The sequence below is a fragment of the Aquarana catesbeiana genome, linkage group LG06 (assembly GCF_042186555.1).
Source record: "Aquarana catesbeiana isolate 2022-GZ linkage group LG06, ASM4218655v1, whole genome shotgun sequence".
In the NCBI taxonomy this organism is placed as follows: domain Eukaryota; kingdom Metazoa; phylum Chordata; class Amphibia; order Anura; family Ranidae; genus Aquarana; species Aquarana catesbeiana.
The window spans coordinates 79,162,609-79,186,513 of record NC_133329.1 but is presented as its reverse complement, the minus strand read 5'-3'; the positions used below and the strand labels follow the sequence as shown (position 1 = coordinate 79,186,513).

General features: G+C 44.1%; 1 protein-coding gene across 2 annotated transcripts in view; it reads left to right on the top strand.

Moving 5' to 3' along the window:
* Nucleotides 1-23,905, top strand: part of CFAP70 (cilia and flagella associated protein 70) — an 87,154-nt gene that overhangs the window by 42,637 nt on the left and 20,612 nt on the right. For both annotated transcript variants that reach the window (XM_073636289.1, XM_073636288.1), the window contains exons 18-23: nucleotides 2,984-3,117; nucleotides 3,270-3,385; nucleotides 3,812-3,976; nucleotides 17,450-17,629; nucleotides 18,763-18,857; nucleotides 21,258-21,410. In XM_073636289.1, the coding sequence (XP_073492390.1) occupies nucleotides 2,984-3,117; nucleotides 3,270-3,385; nucleotides 3,812-3,976; nucleotides 17,450-17,629; nucleotides 18,763-18,857; nucleotides 21,258-21,410 (843 nt within the window). The remainder of the gene's footprint in view (nucleotides 1-2,983; nucleotides 3,118-3,269; nucleotides 3,386-3,811; nucleotides 3,977-17,449; nucleotides 17,630-18,762; nucleotides 18,858-21,257; nucleotides 21,411-23,905) is intronic.

Genomic DNA, 23,905 nt, shown 5'->3' with positions numbered 1-23,905 from the left:
AAGTGGAACAATGATGTGATGGGAGGACCTCTGATGGAAATAGGGGCTTCTGTTGTGAAGGTAATTTCATCAATGTGGTTGTGTGCATAATCTCAGGCTCAGGTTTTCCATTGATAAGTAACATTTACATTTTAGTCTGGGGTGCCTTGAGAATTTGCATACTTTAAATGGTGCCACAACTAAAAAAGTTGAGAAATACTGATCCGAACAAACATGGGGAGACCTTACACAATTTATACAACTTCTTCTTTTTTTTCAAATATTTTATTTCAACCACAAAAGGGTGGGTTCAGGGTCACACAACAACCACATGTACCCAAAAACATTACAGATATAATAAGATGGTAGATAGTTATAGGTTCCATATAACATATACAATGTACCCATGCAACTTTTTGGGTGGAGCTGAACCTTAGGCACCATTGCTAAAGAAAGTGATCGTTGACTGCACTCCAAGATGTAGAGCAGTGGTTCTCAACCTCCTAGTGCCGTGGCTCCTTGATAAGACCTCCCAAGTTGTGGGGACCCCTAACATTATTTTCGTAGTGTGGGTTGTCAGCACGCAAGACAAGTAATTTGCACCCCTAACCCACGGACATTTAGCGCTCCCTGAGTCCCCTCCACTCGTACAGTATTAAAACCCCTTATGGTACATTTTAGGATGTACCGCTCTTTCTCTTTGTTCTCCTTTTTTTCCCTTTTATCTCTCTCTATGCTAATTTCTTGTTTTTTTCCCCATTCCTCTCTCTAGCCATCTTTCTCTCCCTTTTTCTTTGTTAATCCCCCTCTTTTCCTCTCTCCTTCCATGTATTCTCTGTTTTTATTCCTTCTGTTACTCCTTGGTGGGGAGAGTGGGATGAGTGGCAGTGCTGGGGGGAGTTCTGATCCGCCAACTTAGGTGCTCTTAATCAAGGTCATCTGCTGATCTGAGAACTGTAGTGGAGACTTTTAATGGCAACTATATACACAGGTAGTGTTACTCACTGTGTCTCCGACTTTGTGGTGTCTCGTAGCAGTGACTCCTATGCCAAAATCAGGAGATGGGGTCTCCTCCAGCCCCTCCCACTTCACATTCCTCACCAGTCAGCTGACCTCTAGTCTCTGCCCCTCAGCCATGCCGTGAACTAAATGGGCGGCTGCGAAGAGGCTGAGTGGGCGGCCGCGGGCTCCAGGAACAGCCCAGCTGGGTGTCTGTGAAAAGGCTGGGAAAGCAGCGTGGGCTTCAGGAACGGCCCAGGATTCAGTGACCCCTGGCAAATCGTCATTCGACCCCCAGGTTGAGAACCACTGATGTAGAGAGTAAAAAATGTTTCTTTATTCTAAATGCAGACACATAACATCAAGATGACAATGCCACAGACACAGTGTCGTTGTGATCTTGATGTTATGTGTCTGCATTTAGAATAAAGAAACATTTTTTACCCTCTACATCTTGGAGTGAGGTCAACGGTCACTTTCTTTATTGGCTATCCACACAGATCATGGACTGGACCTGCACCCGGTCGTCAGAGGGAGGATTGTTCTCACCTGGAGTGGCACAATCTCGTCTTTCTATTAGATTCCCCATTTCTAAAGGCCACAGTTCTGATTACTAGAGTGAGCATCTAGAGACTGAGAATTCTTTATGGTGTGGTTTGGCCAAATTTTTGAAAAGCTCTCCTGGTAGTCCTTCTTGACAAAATGATGGGGCTGAAAAATTTAAAGATTGGGACGTAGACTGGAAAAAAAAGCAGTTCTTAGCAGCCCTGGAAACCCTTAAAAATATCTACCATGGGTACTAAGATAGAAGGATGAGACCTGACAGCAATGGCAGTCAAACTAAAAGTGTCCAGGCAACAGCAGAAACATATAAGAAAGAAAAAACCTGAGCTGTTTGGGGAAACCACCCGCCAAATATAACAAATGAAATTTGAATTTTGCTTAGGACATCCAAATGTATAAAATTCAGTCTGAATCTATCACTGTTTGGGATCAGATCTATTAACCACTGCTGTTCGTTATGTATTGGCCTGCTTCCTTCCACTGGAGAGGTCTATATCATAAGAACCTAAGGGCAAAAAGTGTGATGCTAACTTAATAGATTATTGAGGAGAAAGGATCAATGGGCTGTTGCCACTTTAGGGCAAGGTGTGATAATATGGCAAATCTTTTAAAGCAACCCGTACTGTGCCCATGTAGGTATCCTAAAACACTTCCCCACTCTCTAGTGACACATACCCACTTTTCTATCAATCACCCACTGCTCTGGGAGCCTGTAGAAAATAAAATACCTGGTACTTCTGGGTATAGAGGAGCAGGTATGCTCCATAATTTCTTGTGCCAGACACATGTAGGCAGGTGCAGTCTATTTTCTCCACTGTAGATGACACTCGACTGCAGCAGCATTGCAGTTGGAGGGGAATTAAATGAGAACTTGGTTCCTTTATGGTTTCCTGGGTTTCTGGGGAAGCTATCTGATTGCCCCATGTGACTCTGGCAGCCATCTTGGGTCAGGCAGAACCTATTTGGCTCCCAGGCTTGGCACGCATTTAGCGTGTGTGTAGGGACAGGTCACACGTCTGACAGGGACAATGATTAGTGACAGGGAGAGGTTCCAGACGTATAGAGAAAGGATAGGGACACATCGTCCTTTCTGGAAACCTTCCCATTTGGCTATAGACCAGCCAGGCCACAGTCGGCACATCTGAGACCTGCTCCACTACACAACGCTGTTGTATTCTTTTAATGTTCCCAGTCAGGTGCCTTCCCACTGGGTTCGTTGTCAATTATTGGATTCTATATTATTACAAGTTTTTTTTCTTTGCAAATGGCTTCTGAGTGTTGTTTGCAAACACACCACGCTGCACCGCTGCACCTTTTTTCCCACTATAAAAATCAAAGGGAATGTGTATATTAGCATCTTAATTTCCTGTTAGATAATCCAGTGTATCTGATCAGTGGGAGCCATAAACATGTCCCTTATGTTTTTGTTATTCCCCTGTAGAGATTGGCTCGTGACCGTCAGTCTCCTGATCATTGGTTGGAGTATGGAAGTTTCAGCCTTTTGGTTGGTGATATTATCAAAGCTCGGCAATGCTTCCACGAGGCCTTGCTTTTAAACCGGCAACATTTACACAGGTAACCAACACTCCAGAGCAACCACCATCTGAATAGATAACCCACATTGTTCTCATTTTTGTGTGTTCAAGGGCCCTTAGAATAATCATGCATGTCTGCCCTCTAGTGGCTGGGTTGTGCACATGTGGTAATACTATTTCTTCTATATACAGTTTGCTCCTGTGTGGTATGGTAGCTGTTCTGTTGGATAACAATGAGGATGCCGAGGTGTTTTTTGAAGACGCAACTTGTGTTCATCCGAGCAGTGTCTTGGCTTGGACTGTGCTAGGTATGTACTTGTTTTTTCCGAAGACACACTTCAAAATCTTTTGGGAAGCTTTCTCAGTAGAGTGAGGGCTTTTAAAGCTGCAAAACTGGGGGAAACGCAATATTAACGCCCATGGTTTTGGAGTGGAATGCCAAACGAACTCATACACATGTGATGGTCAGGAGCTCACAAACCTCAGGCTATATAGTGTAAATCAGGTCATTCGTCAGTGGCATAGCATGGGGTGCAAAATTTGTAAGAATTCGAAGTAAGAAGGGGTGGGGGATCCGTCTGTGTGTTCTAAACTATATCTTAAGGCACCAGTATTTTGGTATTTTTCCAATTCTGGAAATAATAGTTCCAGCAGTTTCCCTTTTTTAGCTAATTGTTCTAGAGCAGTCAGGCTTGTATGACTTAGGAGAACCTCCTTCTCTGTGTATCACGCAGGGCTCTTCTATGAGGTCCAAGGCAATGACATCCGGATGGAGATGGCCTTCTCGGAGGCTGGAAAGCTTCACCAGGCTGAGCTGGCTTTGGAAAAATCAGTGGCTCATGCAGAATCCAGAATACCAGACAGTGGAAGGACTGCCGCTGCAGAGACCAGTGATAAAGGTAAGATAAATCTCCCCAGGTCTAATTTTCTATGTAATATAAATTTCAGGGCTAAACCAATGCAAAAGTTCAAGCTCTAATTTATTTATTAGCATTGATAAACTATAAAACGAGCCAACATATTTCAGGGGTTACAAAACAATCACGCACCTGTTTACAGGCCAAAGTGATAAGGGGGCTTCCCTTGCGGTTTTTGATGCAAACACCCTTGAAGGTGGTGACAGACAGTGCAAGGCACAAAGTGGTGTGAGTGCTGAAAGTCCAGTTCGCTGGTGGCTGCTTCTGGAGGTGGTCAGCAGGGTAGCTCTCTAGCCAAGATATGGGAGTCTCAGTGGGTTCACGGGAAGGGTTTGCGATGTTCTGGTCTGGAGCCAAGCTGAGCTCATACATGGGAGGTCAGTAGGGTTGGAGATAATGGAGTGGTCAAAAGGCAAAGCCAGGGTCATACACGATGGATCGGTAGAAACAAGGTCTCTAAATGAGCCACAATTAGGAATCAGACAGGGGGAAATCACAGGGCAGGCTGAGTCAATAATTGGAAGTCAGGATAAAGATGAGAACAGGACACACGAGAGTAGGGATCATGGACTAGCTGAAGATCATCCAGCAACCACCTATCAATATTCCTTCCTTTTAAATAGAGCATTTGGCACCTGTTCTGGAATTGAATGCACATGCATCGGCACGTGCAGACTTCCATGCAATGCTCCTGTGCACATTTCCACACAAGCAAGCATGGTAACAAAAAGACTTCATCAAGACTTTTCAATATTTTAAAGATCCAAACCCAGAAAAAAAAGAACTAGAGATGCGGACTTGATTTGAAGTGAAGTACGAAGCTGGCTGTCAGGGCTGGACTGGGACAAAAATTTGGCCCTGGACTTCACCCAGACCGGCCCACTTTATTTTTGCAAACATGCACCAAAACAGTATATAAAACTATATGCAAATGCGCAATATGGATACTTATTGAGTTTGGGATGGATCTAAAGGGAAGCGGTGCGGCCTTTGTATGGGGCATCAGAGCGGCCGGGGGGGAAATTGCCACCTTGCCCCCTGGTAGGGTGACCACATTTCCAGACTGCCATTCAAGGACAATTTTGCCAAGGACCAGGGGGGATGTAGTCTCAGGGTTGACAGGGAATTCAGCGGTGGGGGTGATTTGTCGAGTGAATGGCTGGTGCTAGCACTGAAAACATCCCGATACCATGCTTAATATGGTGTCAGGATGATCAAATCACATTATTTCTATTACTACATTGTAATATATAATGAAATAGTTCAACTCACCAGAATGCAGAATCAGTGGGAACCCTGAGCTTGTCACCTGCCACCAGATGCAGTGTGTCACCATTGCCTGCAACTAGATGCAGAATGTTGTTTGCCACCGCCGCCTGCCACCAGATGCAGTGTCTCACCATTGCCTGCCACCAGATGCAGTGTCTCACCATTGCCTGCCACCAGATGCAGTGTCTCACCATTGCCTGCCACCAGATGCAGTGTCTCACCATTGCCTGCCACCAGATGCAGCGTCTCACCATTGCCTGCCAACATATGCAGCGTGTCACTTGCCACCGTCGCTTGCCACCAGATGCAGCGTGTCACTTGCCACCAGATGCAGCATGCCACATGCCCCCCGCCGCCTGCCACCAGATGCAATTTGTCACATGCCACCGTCACCTGCCACCAAATGCAGTGTGTCACTTGTCACCGTCACCTGCTGAGAGAGAGGGGGCAGAGAGGGGGCAGAGAGAGGGGCAGAGAGAGAGAGGGGGCAGAGAGGGGGCAGAGAGAGAGAGGGGGCAGAGAGAGAGAGGGGGCAGAGAGGGGCAGAGAGAGAGAAGGGGGCAGAGAGAAGGGGGCAGAGAGGGGCAGAGAGGGAGAAGGGGGCAGAGAGGGGCAGAGAGGGAGAAGGGGGCAGAGAGGGGCAGAGAGGGAGAAGGGGGCAGAGAGGGGCAGAGAGGGAGAAGGGGGCAGAGAGAGAGAAGAGGGCAGAGAGGGGCAGAGAGAGAGAGAGAGAAGAGGGCAGAGAGAGAGAGAGAAGAGGGCAGAGAGGGGCAGAGAGAGAGAGAAGAGGGCAGAGAAGCAGAGAGAGAAAGAGAGGGGCAGAGAGAGAAGGGGGCAGAGAGAGAGAGAGAGAGAGGGGCCCGGGTCTGGTCAGTGCTCACCTAACTCACTTGCGTGGTGGGGGGGGCTTTAATGTGGCTGTTGGCTGCTTGTTTAATCTTCCTGCTCCCTCTTGCTCTTCATAGATGCAACGCATGGGCAGGGAGAGAGGGGCGGGAGAAGCAGCGTTTGTCACAAGCTGGCTGAGGAGCAGTGTGCGAATCCTCTCCTCTAGGGCAGCCGAGCCGGTGTCTTGCCGAGAAAGTTACCTCGGCGGATAAGTTCCCCCCTGTACTGCGCAGGCACAGCGCCTGCGCAGTACGAACTACTGTCAGCCGCCGGAGATAGCCGAAGCTCAAACTCTTCAATCAGCTGTACTCGGCGCCTGCGCCCTAGGTACAGGTTCCTTCCCCACCATCCAAGTGGACCTAGAGAGGGAATCAAAAAGAGCCGAGCGAAGCGAGGCCGTGCCCGAAGCGTGGCGAGCGAAGCAAGCCCGCGAGGGGCCCTCTTACAGGCGCCGTGTACAGCTGATTTTCAGCTATTCCGCTTCGGCTATTTCCGCCGGATCCTACTGGGTCCTACGGGGTCCTTATCCGCCGAGCGGAACTTTCTCGGCAGAACACCGGCTGTCACCCACTGCCCACACGCTGACATCAGGGATGGAGCGGCAGCGGCCGTCGGAGGATTTCCCTGCCCACAAGCGTGCGTGACCTTACAGTAACCTATCGCAGCGGCAAAAGGAAGTGCTCTGTGCTACAGGTGGTGGGTGGGCCGGCAGTGAAACACTAAAGCACCCAGCCAACTCCCACCATCCCGGCCAAGTCCACCCCTAAATTGCCGCCTCGGTCCCATGGTAGGGCCGGAAGTACAGCAGTGCTCAAAATAATGGCTGCACGGGCCGCGCATCCATTATTTTGACAGGCTGTCTGTCACTGAAACAGGCCCACTGAGCCATCGGCCCACCGGGAAACTCCCGGTAGTCCCGATGGCCAGTACATGTCTGCTGGCTGTTGGTATTAAACAAGCTGGCAAAGCCTACTTTGTAATCCAATACAAATCAAGTCCACACCCGCAAGACACCCTAATGATGTAGGGCCCATCAATATACTGTATAGACACAGTATACAGTATATACATACATACCTGTTTCCAATGGTCTCATGGCCAGCCTGATGATATCATAGGTTCATTCACTTCTTCTCCGGTTGTGTTGGTGGGTTGAGTTTTGATCTCCATTCAGTGCAGTAATACTCTGGGTGCTGATGAAGCTGTTTGAATGATGCTACCCTTCATTTGCCTAGAATTGGAGTGCCATAGGAGTCTGTTTTGGATTAAAGACGAGTATTGCAGCCAAAGCTGATTTTTTTTTTTTCCCCTCTTAATTTAACCACTTGAGCCCCGGACCATTATGCTGCCTAAGGACCAGAGGTCTTTTTCCAATTTGGCACTGCATCACTTTAACTTTTAATTGCGCGGTCATGCAATGCTGTACCCAAACGAAATTTGCGTCCTTTTCTTCCCACAAATAGAGCTTTCTTTTGATGGCATTTGATCACCTCTGCCGTTTTTATTTTTTGCGCTATAAATGGAAAAAGACCGAAAATTTTGAAAAAAAATGATATTTTCTACTTTTTGTTATAAAAAAAATCCAATAAACTCAATTTTAGTCATACATTTAGGCCAAAATTTATTCGGCCACATGTCTTTGGTAAAAAAAAAGTTAATAAGCGTATATTCATTGGTTTGCGCAAAAGTTATAGCGTCTACAAACTAGGGTACATTTTCTGGAATTTACACAGCTTTTAGTTTATGACTGCCTATGTCATTTCATGAGGTGCTAAAATGGCAGGGCAGTACAAAACCCCCCCAAATGACCCCATTTTGGAAAGTAGACACCCCAAGGAAATTGCTGAGAGGCATGTTGAACCCATTGAATATTTATTTTTTTTGTCCCAAGTGATTGAATAATGACAAAAAAAAAAAAAAAAAAAAAATATTTACAAAAAGTTGTCACTAAATGATATATTGCTCACACAGGCCATGGGCCTATGTGGAATTGCACCCCAAAATACATTCAGCTGCTTCTCCTGAGTATGGGGATACCACATGTGTGGGACTTTTTGGGAGCCTAGCCGCGTACGGGGCCCCGAAAACCAATCACCGCCTTCAGGATTTCTAAGGGCATAAATTTTTGATTTCATTCCTCACTACCTATCACAGTTTTGAAGGCCATAAAATGCCCAGATGGCACAAAACCCCCCCAAATGACCCCATTTTGGAAAGTAGACACCCCAAGCTATTTGCTGAGAGGCATGTTGAGTCCATGGAATACTTTCTTTTTTGACACAAGTTGCGGGAAAGTGACAATTTTTTTTTTTTTTGCACAAAGTTGTCACTAAATGATATATTTCTCACACAGGACATGGGCATATGTGGAATTGCACCCCAAAATACATTTAGCTGCTTCTCCTGAGTATGGGGATACCACATGTGTGGGACTTTTTGGGAGCCTAGCCGCATATGGGGCCCCGAAAACCAAGCACCGCCTTCAGGATTTCTAAGGGCGTAATGTTGTGATTTGACTCCTCACTACCTATCACAGTTTTGAAGGCCATAAAATGCCAAGATGGCACAAAACCCCCACAAATGACCCCATTTTGGAAAGTAGACACCCCAAACTATTTGCTGAGAGGCATGTTGAGTCCATGGAATATTTTATATTTTGACACAAGTTGCGGGAAAGTAACACTTTTTTTTTTTTTTTTTTTGCACAAAGTTGTCACTAAATGATATATTGCTCAAACATGCCATGGGCATATGTGGAATTACACCCCAAAATACATTCTGCTGCTTCTCCTGAGTATGGGGATACCACATGTTTAGGACTTTTTGGGAGCCTAGCCGCGTAAGGGGCCCCGAAAACCAAGCACCGCCTTCAGGATTTCTAAGGGCATAAATTTTTGATTTCACTCCTCACTTCCTATAACAGTTTTGAAGGCCATAAAATGCCAAGATGGCACAAAACCCCCCCAAATGACCCCATTTTGGAAAGTAGACACCCCAAGCTATTTGCTGAGAGGCATGGTGAGTATTTTGCAGCTCTCATTTGTTTTTGAAAATGAAGAAAGACAAAAAAAATGTATTTTTTTTTTCTTTTTTCAATTTTCGAAAGTTTGTGACAAAAAGTGAGGTCTGCAAAATACTCACTATACCTCTCAGCAAATAGCTTGGGGTGTCTATTTTCCAAAATGGGGTAATTTGGGGGGGGGTTGTGCTATCTGGGCATTCCATGGCCTCCGAAACTGTGCTAGGCAGTGAAGAGTGAAATCAAAAATTTACGCCCTTAGAAAGCCTGAAGGCGGGGCTTGTTTTTCGGGGTCCCGTGCGCGGCTAGGCTCCCAAAAAGTCCCACACATGTGGTATCCCCATACTCAGGAGAAGCAACAGAATGTATTTTGGGGTGTAATTTCACATATTCCCATGGCATGTTTGAGCAATATATCATTTAGTGACATCTTTGTGCAAAAAAAAAAAAAAAAAAAAAAAAGATTTGTCTCTTTCCCGCAGCTTGTGTCACAATATAAAATATTCCATGGACTCGACATGCCTCTCAGCAAATAGCTTGGGGTGTCTACTTTCCAAAATGGGGTCATTTGGGGGGGGTTTGAACTGTCCTGGCATTTTATGCACAACATTTAGAAGCTTATGTCACACATCACCCACTCTTCTAACCACTTGAAGACAAAGCCCTTTCTGACACTTTTTGATTACATGAAACAATAATTTTTTTTTGCAAGAAAATTACTTTGAACCCCCAAACATTATATATTTTTTTTAAAGCAAATGCCCTACAGATTAAAATGGTGGGTGTTTCATATTTTTTTTTCACACAGTATTTGCGCAGCGATTTTTCAAACGCATTTTTTGGGGAAAAAACACACTTTTTTAAATTTTAATGCACTAAAACACACTATATTGCCCAAATGTTTGATGAAATAAAAAAAGATGATCTTAGGCCGAGTACATGGATACCAAACATGACATGCTTTAAAATTGCGCACAAACGCGCAGCGGCGACAAAATAAATACATTTTTAAAAGCCTTTAAAAGCCTTTACAGGTTACCACTTTAGATTTACAGAGGAGGTCTACTGCTAAAATTACTGCCCTCGTTCTGTCCTTCGCGGTGATACCTCACATGCATGGTGCAATTGCTGTTTACATTTGACGCCAGACCGACGCTTGCGTTCGCCTTTGCGCGAGAGCAGGGGGGGACAGGGGTGCTTTTTTTTTTTTTTTTTTTTTTTTTTTTTTTCTTTATTATTTTTTTGCTTTTTTATCTTATTTTTAAACTGTTCCTTTCATTTTTATTTTTTTTTAATTAATTTTATTGTTATCTCAGGGAATGTAAATATCCCCTATGATAGCAATAGGTAGTGACAGGTACTCTTTTTTTAAAAAATTGGGCTCTATTAGACCCTAGATCTCTCCTCTGCCCTCAAAGCATCTGATCACACCAAGATCGGTGTGATAAAATGCTTTCCCAATTTCCCAATGGCGCTGTTTACATTCGGCGAAATCTAAGTCATGAAATGCTCGTAGCTTCCGGTTTCTTAGGCCATAGAGATGTTTGGAGCCATTCTGGTCTCTGATCAGCTCTATGGTCAGCTGGCTGAATGACCGGCTGCATTTTCAGGTTCCCTGTTGGGACAGGAAAGCCAGAGAAAAACATGGAAGACGGTGGGGGAGGGGGGGGCATTCCCTCCCACTGCTTGCAAAAGCAGTCTAGAGGCTAATTAGCCGCTAGGATTGCTTTTACATGAAAGCCGACCGCTGGCTGAAAAGAATGATACCAAGATGATACCTAAACCTGCAGGCATCATTCTGGTATAACCACTCAAAGTCCAGCAACATACCAGTACGTTGCTGGTCCTTGTTAGGCATATATTGTAAACTTTTTTTTCATGCAGCCTGTGGGCTGAACGAAAAAAAGATATTGATCGGTGGGTATGCCCACCATTAGAATACCTCCCTTCATCCACCCACTTCTAATGATGGGCATACATGCACCATTTATATATGCCGAAGCATGGGGGCATCCTCCCGCAAAAGGCAGGAGCAAATTGCTCCTCCACCCACTGCTGCCCCCACGCTTCGGCATATATGCTGAAGTATGTAACTGTGGTGGTGAAATCACCTCCGACAGCGCTGGAGTCACGGCTTTATATATCGTGGGAGCAAACGCTGTTGCTGTCAAGATAAATAAATCCGCGCTGCAACTGAATGGCGTACCTGCTAAGCAAATGATGGTTAACAATAAAACAAAGTAACATTACAGTATAACAGTAAGACTTACCATACCTGCAAAGCAAATACAAAAAAAAAACATAGTAAAAAATAAAACATTTAACGCAACCTGTGCCTAAAATATATATATATGCCGAAGCATGGGGGCATCCTCCCACAAAAGGCAGGAGCAAATTGCTCCTCCACCCACTGCTGCCCCCACGCTTCGGCATATATGCTGAAGTATGTAACTGTGGTGGTGAAATCACCTCCGACAGCGCTGGAGTCACGGCTTTAGATATCGTGGGAGCAAACGCTGTTGCTGTCAAGATAAATAAATCCGCGCTGCAACTGAATGGTGTACCTGAAAACAATAAAATGGTTACCAACAAAACAAAGTAAACGGTAAAGTATGAAAAATCTGAAAAGGAAACATGGTAAAACATAATAACAATAAAACATTGCAGAATAGAATAGAGTAAAAAAGAGAAGAACAATAGAGAGAGAATAGAGAGAGAGAGAACAATAAAACAACAACTATTTTTGTTTTTTTTATTTTATATTTTTTTTTGTTTTTATTTTTTTAAATTTTTTTTTAATTTTTTTTTTTTTTACACTTTTTTTTAGTAACTTTTAACTTTTGTAACTCGTTCCAGGTTTGGGTCTCTCAAAATGCAATGGCATCTTGGGAGACCCTGTGTTAGTGTGCCTAGTCTGTGCAGTGCTGAACCCTACGCTAATACTCAACTAATGTATGGTAGCGTTCAAAGCATTCACCCATGCAAAGACCAGGATTGCCAGGACAGGAGGGACAATAAGACCGGGTGTCACTCCTAAATCCGCGCTTGCTACAGACACGACATCTTTTTTGGGGGGCTCGTTGGGTAGGGGTACTCGGGATGGCATAAAGAAAATGCCGCTCATGCAGCCGGCTTACTGCATTTGGTTGGGGAAGGTGAGGTAGAGCACCGTCTGGAAACAGAAGGGCTCTGACGATCTCTTCCTGGAATTTAAGGAAGGATCCAGTCTGTCCTGAAGCTCTGTATAGCACATGAGCATTCAGCAAAGCCAATTGAAATAAGTATACAGACACTTTTTTGTACCAGCGTCTGGCCTTACGGGCAACTAAGTACGGCGCCAACAACTGGTCCTGGAGGTCCACCCCTCCCATATTAAGGTTGTATTCGTGGACACAGAGGGGTTTCTCCACAACACCAGTCGCCGTAGAAATTTGGGTCGTCGTGTCTGCATGAAGGGAGGTGAGAACGAAAACATTCTTATTGTCCCTCCACTTCATAGCGAGCAAATTATTACACTGCAAGCAGGCTCTCTCCCCCAGCCTAAGACGGGAATCTACAAGCCGCTGGGGAAAGCCCCGGCGATTAGGTCGCACGGTGCCACATGCTCCAATCTGCTGATCAAACAAGTGACTAAAAAGTGGCACGCTCGTATAATAATTGTCCACGTACAAGTGGTACCCCTTTCCGAATAAGGGTGACACCAAGTCCCACACTATCTTGCCAGCGCTTCCTATGTAGTCAGGGCAGTTTGTCGGCTCTACGTGACTATCTTTGCCCTCGTAAACCATAAATCTACATGTATAGCCTGTGGCCCTGTCACAGAGCTTATACATCTTGACCCCGTATCTGGCACGCTTGCTGGGAAGGTACTGTTTGAATGACAAGCGGCCAGAAAACTTAATCAGGGACTCATCAACGCAGACAACTTGATGGGGGGTAAACAAGTCTGCAAAACGTTGGTTGAAGTGGTTTACGAGGGGCCGAATTTTGTAGAGCCGATCGTATGCAGGGTCTCCACGAGGACGACAGAGTTCATTGTCGTTGAAGTGCATGAACCGCAAAATCTGCTCGTTTCGTGCCCTGGCCATGGAAGCAGAGAACAAGGGTGAATGGTAAATTGGGTCAGTGGACCAATATGACCGCAACTTACTCTTTTTATTCAACCCCATGAGGAGGGAAAGGCCCAGAAAGGTCTTAAATTCGGAGACCGTAATTGGTCTCCAATCTCTGGCAAGGGAGGACTGGGGATTAGCGGCGATGTGTTGACCAGCGTATAAATTGTTTTGGTCCACAATAGATCTATAGAGATCTTCGGTGAAAAACAGTGAATAAAAATCCAGTGGCGTAAAGTCAACTGTTTCCACCTGAATTCCGGGTTGGCCAGTGAAAGGGGGAAGTACGGGTGCTGCAGAAGTGGAAGGTTCCCAATTCGGATTGGCCAATGCAGCAGGAAGGGCACTATGGGCACGACGGGCCTGTCTTTGTCTTCTTGGTGGCAGCGGGACACTACTAGTGCTTGCCACCTCGCCAGCTTGAACTGCACTTATGGGACTCGCCACGTCACCACGTGATACTGCAGTGCTGGATGTACGACCAGGGTGTACTAGGCCACTGGTGCTTGCCAGTTCACCAGAAGGAATAGCGGCGCTAGTACTTCTCTGCTCCATACGAGAGCCCTGCGGTTCTTGCACTTCAAGGACAGAAAAAGAAGAATGGGGTCTGGTACGCCTGACTCTAGCAGGGACCACAACTCTGTCGTCAGAGCTATCTGTCATGGAGCCGCTGTCCTCTACAGGTTCGTATTCTGAGCCTGAACTTGACAGATGAGTGACTTCCTCTTCACTATCTGTCATACTCAGAAACGTGTAGGCCTCTTCACTAGTGTACCTTCGATTTGCCATTTTGGCCTCTAAATTTAGGGGTACACTAGTGAGACTCACAGGCAAAAAAGCTCCTGACTGTTGGCGACTGTATAAAAACGCTACCAAAAAACTGTTAGCGATCGCAGGGATCAGGCCTGACTCTGCGAACGCTGCAGTTATGTGTGCTTAGTGTTTTGTAAGTGTCAGTTATCGATCGATACTGCACTTGGGTGGGCTGGGCAGGGCTGGGCCGAGGAGCAAAACGCAGGTGCTAGCAGGTATCTGGGCTGATCCCGCTAACACTGCGTTTCAGGGAACCCTAAACTGCTGAGGAGTATAGATCTGATCGGATCAGATATCGATCCGTTCAGATACTATAGCACTAAGGGAGGTGTATGCTGCGTGCGTGGGTTTTAGCGGTACTGGCGCTAACCTGACGCTGCCTGGGGCGACGCAGACCTTATCTGATCCTAAAAACTTAACTTCTATCACCGCCGGGCAATTAGGGGGTTAAACCTTTATAGGGTAATAAACGGCGGGTGCCCTAAAACTATAATAAACTATAATAAACTGTAATAAACTGTAATAAACTACAAAAAACAAACTAGCTAACCAGCGTCACCCGTAACAGTTATACGGTGATCGCTGGTGAAAGGGTTAACTAGGGGGCAATCAGGGGGTTAAAACCTTTAGCAGGTAGTATATGGGGGTCCCTGTCGCTATAAAACACTGACAGCGAACCTATATACTTACCTCCCTAACTAGCGTCACCTGTGTCACTAATACAGCGATCAGAAAAACGATCGCTTAGCGACACTGGTGACGGGGGGTAATCAAGGGGTTAACTTTTATTAGGGGGGGTTAGGGGGGTACCCTGGACCTAAGGGGGGGTACCCTAGACCTAAAGGGGGCTAACCTAACTGCCCTAACACTTCTAACTGACACAAACTGACACCAATGCAAAAAAAAAAAAAAATGCTATTGGTGTCAGAGTGACAGGGGGTACAGGGGGGTGATCGGGGGGTGATCGGGGGGTGATGGGGGGTGACAAGTGTGCCTGGCGTGTTCTACTGAATGTGTAGTGTTGTGCAGACTTACTTGGATGTCTTCTCTCCTCAGCGTCGGATCAAAAAGACCGACTCGAGGCGAGATTACATCACTTCCTTTCCCTCTGTTTACATTACAGAGGGAAAGGAAGCATTTTCATTCGCCGGGAGCGATCGGGAGGGGGTGGCCAACAATGGATGGCCGCCCCCTCACCTCTCATCGCCCGGGAACAAATGGCGACCGCCTCGGGCACCGGGGGGGGGACCGATCGGACCCCCCACCCGCGGAAGGCAAATCACGTACATGTACGTGATTTTGCCTGTCCGTGCCACCTTGCCGACGTACATCGGCGTGAGGCGGTCGTCAAGTGGTTAAGCATTTACTGTTTTTAGTAATACCACGTATACACGACCGGACTCTCCGTCAGAATAGGCTCCGACGGTCTTTCCGACGGAGTTCCGCTGAAACAGACTTGCCTACACACGATCACACCAAAGTCCGTTCGTTTAGAACGTGATGACGTACGACGGGACTAGAAAAGGAAGTTCAATAGCCAGTAGCCAATAGCTGCCCTTGCGTCATTTTTGGTCCGTCGGACTTGGCATACAGACGAGCGGTTTTCCCGATAGGAATCAAGTCTGTTGGAAAGATTTGAAACATGTTCTATTTCTAGGTCCGTCAGAATTTTAGAAAGAAAAAGTCCGATGAAGCCCACACACGATCGGAATGTCCGACGGAATGATTCCATCTGACCTTTTTTGACGGAAAGTCCGGTTGTGTGTACGCGGCATTCGTGTTCTGTTTTGACTTTTTTGTTTGCAGGAACTCTTTGATCATTTTTAATCAAGCAAGAAACAGTTCTTTGGTAAAAGCTGACGGCCGAGAATGAAAGAGTATATAAATAATTATCAGACCTTGTCTTTGTTATTTGAAATGTAAAATAGAAACTGAGTCTCTGTTTTTGAAAGCTGGAGCAAAAATATCTTGTGTCCTTACCAACCAACCATCCCTCATCCTCCAAACTATACTCTGAAAAAACAAGGCTATTACAGAGCCCTTTTTCTTAAAGCGGGCCATACTCTGTATGAATCTCTGTCAGTTCCTGGGGAACCAAATGAAATTCACTCAGTGGGTGGCCCTGTTGACCACCTCTTGCCTGGCACTGAAAAATCAAAGGAGCGAGGCAGAAAAATGTCGGCTGAAAAGCAGCTTTATTCAATCAGATGCAGGGGAGCCAGTTGTCAGAATATAATAACCGCAGAGGGAGATTCATCTATCCATCCATGGGTCTCCAAACTTTCTAACCAAAGGGCAGGGTTTCTGTCTTTCAGACTTTAGGGGGGCTGGACTGTGGCCATTGGGAGTAGAGATTGTCCTGGTGTCTGTAGGAGTAAACTTTGGAACCAGGGGAAAGAATAGTGCCTTATTGATGTCAGGTGGAGGAATAGTGCCCCATTGGTATCGGTGGGAAGAATAGTTACCCATTATTGGTGTCAGTGGGAGGAATAGTGCCTCATCATTGGTAATTAGAAGAAGGAGGATCTGGAGAGCTGCACTCCAGGAAAAACGCCTTTAATAGCAATGACTAAGCACTGTTGAGAGTGTGAAATGTGTCAGCTTATCTGTCCTGTACCCTGCTGTGGTTTGAACTTTTGTTATTTTATACAATAAAGGTGTTTTTATTGGAGTGCGGATGTCCAGATCCTCCTTCTTATTCTAATTGCTATATGCTTAGCCTGCACCTGCTGCTTACACCTTGAGGAGAGTGCCATTATCAAACACACCCACCTGGAGTGATGATCCCTTCTCCCCTACCTCATCATTGGTATTCAAGGGCGAAAGAGTGCCCCATCATTGGTGTCAGTGGGAAGAAGTGTTCCCCATCATTGGTGTCAGTGGGAGGAATTATGCCCCATTATTGGTGTCAGTGGAAGGAATAGTGCCCCATCATTGGTGTCAGTGGGAGGAATAGTGCCCCATCATTGGTGTCAGTGGGAGGAATAGTGCCCCATCACTGGTGTCAGTGGGAGGAATAGTGCCCTATCATTGGTGTCAGTGGGAGGAATAGTGCCCCATCGTTGGTGTTATTGGGAGGAATAGTGCCCCATCTTTGGTGTCATTGAGAGGAATAATGCCCCATTGTTGGTGTCAGTGGGAAGAATGGTGTCTTGTATCAGTGGAAGGAAAAGTGCCCCAAGGGCCGGATAGAGGCAAGCAAAGGGCCGCAGTTTGGAGACCACTGCTATATAGCATGGATGGAGGTAGCTGTTATGTTTTTCTTTTTCACTGTCATCGTATGGCCAGCTTTAGGCAATCTTTTACAACTGTCTCTTCTCTGTAATCATTTTTTTCTAACTTTTGCATTGACAGGAGCAGGCTCCAAAGAAGGAGCTGATGTAACAGACGGCAATGCACCAACGTCGTCCAGAGTCCAGTCGGCATCAGGAGGTATGTCACAAGCCAGCCATCCCCAGGAAGAGAAGACAGTAAACGCTGTGCCAAAATCCCCTTCATCCACTGTCTCCAAAAGCAAAGCTGTAACTCAAAGAGGTGAGGGATCTGCAGATCGTGTTGTCTTTTTAAAGCTGCCCAAATCTATCTACCCAACTATGTCCAACCACGACTTGTATTAATATGTGTTTTATAAGAGACAGTAGGACCACAAAGTTTATGATTTGAAGAGACTAAATAAATCAAGAAGCCCCCATTCTAATCAGTGTGAAGCACAGTGAAGCCTTCATAAAACAGAAGGTATTCACATGTCTTTTTCCATCACCTATCCCAAAAAATAACAGGATTATTCCTCATTTTAGGACAGTGAGTGGAGCCCTGAAAATCATTCCCTCATGTCCCATCAGCCAAAGCATATCCAGAACCACTGGTGTATAGTGTAAAATGCTGCCTAATATTACAGAGCCATTTATTCCGGAACCGCTTTTTTGGCCATCCTCAGTGCAGTATATGGAAGCCATGGCTTCTATGGAATTGGGCCTGGACCCTACAGATTATGGTGAGAAAGGACTAAAAATGGTGGCTTCAAACCACATTTGGCCCGCTACAAGGTCTTATCCGGCCCCCCAACAAGGGTCAGGGGCGTATCCTCAATGTACACTGATTGAAGGTTAGGGTCAGCAGAGGCTGCCTATGGTCTCCACTTCTGATGTAAGAGGGGACTTTGATGAGGACCCTGATGAAAGAGGGGGGCTCTGCTGAAGACACCTAATGTAAAGGGAAACTCTGATGAGCACCCTGATGAAATAGGGGTACTCTGATGGGAAACCTGATGTAAGGGGGGGATTTTTTTTGACCACTCCACAAAAATGTATAAATGATGATGTGACCCTCATACTGAAAAGTTTAGAGCCCTTGGACTAAAGCAATTAAAATGCCCTCATATGAAACAGAACACAGCAGCTTCCTTTGCTGACCAACTTGTACAAGTTGCCTGGCTGTCTCTATCGTATGTTCTCGGTCCTGGATAAGATTAGATGGTATGGAAGTCAAAAAATAAACTTGACAGGTGACTAGCATTTCCACAAGCAGATGTCAGCAATGGTACTTTAAATAATGCTCTCAGTCCAGGTTTCCTTTTAATTGTCTAGATTGTACTGAGCATGTCTGAAAATAACTGAGACTGATTAGGTACAGCACTAACATTCTGCTATAACATGTTTCTTTCTCAGGTGCTCGGTCCAGTATAAGCCACAACCCTCCATCTGCTGTCAGCAGCATCTACATGAAGACGGCTCAGTTCCTGTCCCAAGTCAATGCCATGCAGGTGAGACCCTGACACCACTGCTCATAAATTAAAGGGTTAAAGGTGAATTCCAGGCAGATGTAAAAGACACACAATGAATGCAGCTCTGTAATCATTACTACAGCAACAATGTATTTCAATATAAGTAATATAAGTACCTGAATATTAGACATGTGCAATTCATTTTTCCGAATTCCAAATTCATTTTTTAATGAATTTTTCAACAAATTCATTAATTCGGAAATATCTGAACTAACGAAAACCCGTTTAACGAATTTTTCTGAATCTTCGAAAATTTGTAAATTCAAATGTTTGAAAATGTGTAAATTAGAGTATTCGAAAAATCAGAAATTCAAAAACTCAGTAGTTGTCGTTCAGTTGTAGTTGTTGTGTCAGTTATTGTTGTTGTTGTTTCTGTTTTTTCAGTTGTTGATTATGTTGTTTTTGTTTCAGTTGTTTCTGTTGTTTTCAGTTATTGTTTCTGTTGTTTTTTCAGTTGTTGATTCTGTTATTGTTGTTTTTAGTTGTTGTTGTTTTCAGTTGTAGTTGTTGTTTTCAGTTGTTGTTTTCAGTTGTTGTTTTCAGTTGTAGTTGTTGTTTCACTAGTTGTTGTTTCAGTAGTTGTTTTCAGTTGTAGTGGTTTCAGTTGTTGCTGTTTGTTTCAGTTATAACTTAACTATTACTAACTATTAAATTATAGGTATTGGAATTTCCTTTCAAATTTGGCTGTTAGAGAATGTAACGAATACGAATTTATCCAAAGTAACAAATGCTGTATCTAAACGAATGGAATGTAACAGATTAATAATAATAAATAACAATAATAATAATAAAAACTTTTTATTATTATTATTAATTCATTCCGTTCCATTGGTTTCGATGCGGCATTCGTTATTTCGGATAATTCATAACTTTGGATAAATTTGTATTCGTTACGTTGACTAACAGCCAAACTTGAAATGAAATTCCAATACCTATAATTTAATAGTTAGTATTAGTTAGTTATTATTTCGAATTTTAGGATTTTCTTTCTTATTTTCAGATTTTTGAATTTTCCGGATTTTTCTAATTTACGAATTTACAAACTTTCGAATTTATGAATTTCGATCATAACGAATGAGCCAAAAAACGATAAAAAAAAACACAAATGAAACGAAAATGAAAACTACCAATTTTTTGGGCAGTGCACAGGTCTACTGAATATGACTTGGTATAAGGGCGTCTTGCAGTCCCTGTACAGCAGAGCTAAAACTGGGAAAGGGCAAAGCAAGGCAGGGGGTCAATCAGTTGTGCTGTAGTGCTCGTGTGCTAACAAGGAACATGCTGATAGGAGGAGAGAACAGACTGACAGAGCGATGAGCTCATCAGGCTGCTTCTCCTTCACTGTCCAGTCACAGATTGGTGGATGGGAAGGAGACTTGTAAGTAAAAGTGAAACTGCAGCTGAGAAAAATCAGGTCTCACCCTTCCAAACAGGGCTGTGTCAGAGCTGTACACATTTCAGGACTGGATGGACAAAAATACAAATCTTTCTGCAGGTAAACATCTTGCATAGAGTAGATGTATTTCGTCTGTGTATTTAGCTGTTTGCCTGAAGTTAAGCTTTATTAAAGAATAGATGTATATTTTGTACAGTTATCTTTTATATGTCCAGCTTTTAGTGCAGCCTGCTGGGGTAAGTGTAAAGCCTGGTACACACGTTACGATTGTTTGCAGGGGATTGTCTATTGACAGACGGTTGTCCTAAAATCTTACCATTAGTATGCTCCTTATGACAATTGTCTTTCGGCCAACAAATGTGGGATGACAGCCTAGTAAATTTTCGGAGGACAACGGTCTGTTGTCAGATTTTCCTATCGTCTGTACACAAGTCTGTCACACAAAAGTCGAAAGTACAAACACGCATGCTCGAAATCAATGCTCACTAAACACGAAATTAGCAGAAGGGGCCCAAAGGGTGGCGCTCAAGAGCTGTAATTCCTCGTAGTACATCACTACATTTGTGTTTGTTGGCCGACAATTGTGTACCATTAGTATGCAAGACAAGATCCAGGCACACGCCCTTTGGACAAAAATCAGATGCTCGGTTGGCCAACAATCGGATCGTGTGTTAAGGATTGCTGTACCAAAAATCATGCAGTCCAAAGAATACAGCTCCACTCGAAATCAATATTTCAGTTCTGAGCATTTTTTTTGGAAAGTTGAATACCACCGTAGTTTCTTGTATCTCTCAGGAATTATACCATATATCCCCTGAACACCTAAAGAGACATCAGCTCTTCTTAAATTCCACAATTATGAATCCAGATCATGGTGCCCCAGTGTCCACCTAAGACTGAATTTTTTTGGAGTGAGGTTTACTTAAAAAAAAATTAAACATTCACAGATTTTAACATACAAGATTCTAATTCCCTTTGTTTAGTTTGTTCAGAGAGCCCTGGCACACGAGCTCCTGAGCCCAGACGGAGGGCCCAGCTGTAAATATTACCTGATGTGTGCGCAGATAAACCTTCTTCGTAAAGAGTTTGACGCAGCCAATGAGAACCTACAGGAGGCATCACAGATAGACCACCAGGTATGTCTATTACTCCGTACATTCTGCAGTGTAACCCAGGTGTAGACTTTTATAAAGGAGCCACGGGGTAGCAGGGCTGGGACGAGGGGTGGGCAGAAGGGACAGCTGCCCAGGGCGCAGCAGTAAGAGTGGGGGTGTCCCCTCACTGCAAGCAAGTGGCCACAACTGACCCGTGTCCACAGCCAAAAGCGCCTACAATGGGCACGTGAGCATCAGAACTGGACCACAAAGTAATTGAAGAAGGTGGCTTGGTCTGATGAATCACATTTTCTTTTACAATATGTGGATGGCTGGGTGCACGTGCATCGCTTACCTGGGAAAAAAAGATGTCACCAGGATCTAGTATGGGAAGAAGACACGCTGGAACCGGAACGGATAGTCAGCCAAGCCAGAAGTCAGGGATCAATGTAGTGGAACAGCAAGCAGTATCTGAAGTCAGAAGGGATGTCAGCAAAGCAAGTCTTTAAACAGGGAAGAGGGATATAGTTTCTTGTGATGTTGACCAAGAAGGCAGAGATCCACTGGGTTGAATGGCTTAAGTAGGCAGGACTGACGAGCAGGATATCATCAACAGCTGAGTAACTGTGGAGAGATAGGAGCTGGCAATTAGCCAACAACTGAGTGGCCAGCTCAGAGAAGGAAGGGCTAAGCCTAGCCCTGACAGTCCTGCCCTTCATGTAGATGTTATTTGACATATACTACCTACCTAAACATTGTTGCTGGCCAAGTACACCCCTTCATGTAAACGGTATTCCCCCCAATGGCCGTGGCCTTTTTCAGCAGTATAATGCACCCTGCCACACTGAAAAATGGTTCAACAATGGTTTGAGGAACACAACAATGAGTTTGAGGTGTTGACTTGGCCTGCAAATTCTCCAGATCTCAGTTTATTGAACATCTGTGGGATGTGCTGGGAAAACAAGTCTGATCCATGGAGAAACCCCACCTCGCAACTTACAGGACTTAAAGGATCTGCTACTGGTGGCTTGGTGCCAGATACCATAGCATACCTTTAGAGCCGGTTCACACTAGGACGACTTGTCAGGCGACTTAGCCGCTGTTTTTTAACGAATTTTGACAAATTCGTTAATTCCGAATTTCCGAATTTTTCAATTTCTGAAATTGAGAATTTCCAAATTTAGAATTTCCGAATTTTCAAATTTTCGGATTTTCGGAATTCGAAAATTCGGAAATTAAAAAATTCGAAAATCTGAAAAAAAGAAAGAAAACAACCAAGTTTGAAAGGAAATTTCAATACCTATAATTTAATAGTTAATTATTATTTAGAATTTTACTGATTTTCTTTTTTTCAGATTTTCGAATTTTCGGCTTGTCAAATTTTTGACTTTCCGAATTTTCGAATTCCGAAAATCTGAAAATTCGGAATTCGGAAATTCGTAAATTCGGAATTCGAAAATTCATAAATTTGTAAATCCGAAAATTCGGAAATCCAAAAATACGGAAATCCGAAAATTTGAAATTCGGAAATCCGAAAATTCGGATATTCAGTATTTGGAAATCCAAAAATTCGGAAATCCGAAAATTCGAAATTCAGATATCCGAAAATTCGAAATTCGGAAATTTGAAAATCCGAATTTTCGAATTTCCAAATTTCCAAATTTCCAAATAAAGCACAAAAAACGAAAACAAACAAAATTTTGTCAGTGCACATGTCTACTTTAGAGGTCTAGTGGCATCCATGTCTCAATGAGTCAGGGCTGTTGTGCCAGCAAAAGTGGGATCTACTCAATATTAGGTGGGTTTTCATAATGTTATGGCTGATCGATGTACATTATCTCTCGCTTCAAGCCCTGATGAAGGGGACGTTATTTGACCTCTGAAACGCTTCGGCTCTGTGATAAAGTCTTATTTTGGAATAAATTTCGAAGTGGTCAATTAACTTTTGGTGTGGCGCTTCAATCTCAGATTCAGCTAGTGTTTACATCTTTTTTAATTATTGGTGTCTAAGATATGTAACCCTCTTTATGGCTCATCCTTATTGGCCACTGTGGGACCAGCTGACGTTTTGTACTTTATATGAGTGTAAGGAAAAATGAGCCCTAGGGATGCAATATCACCGACTGATGTTATTTTTAGACATGTGCCGTTCGTTTCGTTCCGAATTGAAATTCGGACGAATTTTCGTTTTTAGGAAATTCGGATGTGTCGAATCTGAACGAATCTCGAAGTCGAATCGTTTTCGGATCCGAATCGGTTTTCAAATTCGTTTTCGATTACATTTAAAATTCGAATGGTTTTCCAATTTCCAAAGAGAATAAAATATGATAGAAAATAAAGGAATAGAATAGAAAAAAAAATAATTCTTTCTCTTTGGAAATTGGAAAACTTTTCGAATTGGAAAACTTTTCGAAACTATCCGAATTCGACTCGATTCGAATACGAATAAACAAAATGAATTCCGAAAATAAATTAAATGGATTAAACTAATTTAACTAAACGAATTTATGTAAATAACAAATCTAAATAAAACTAAT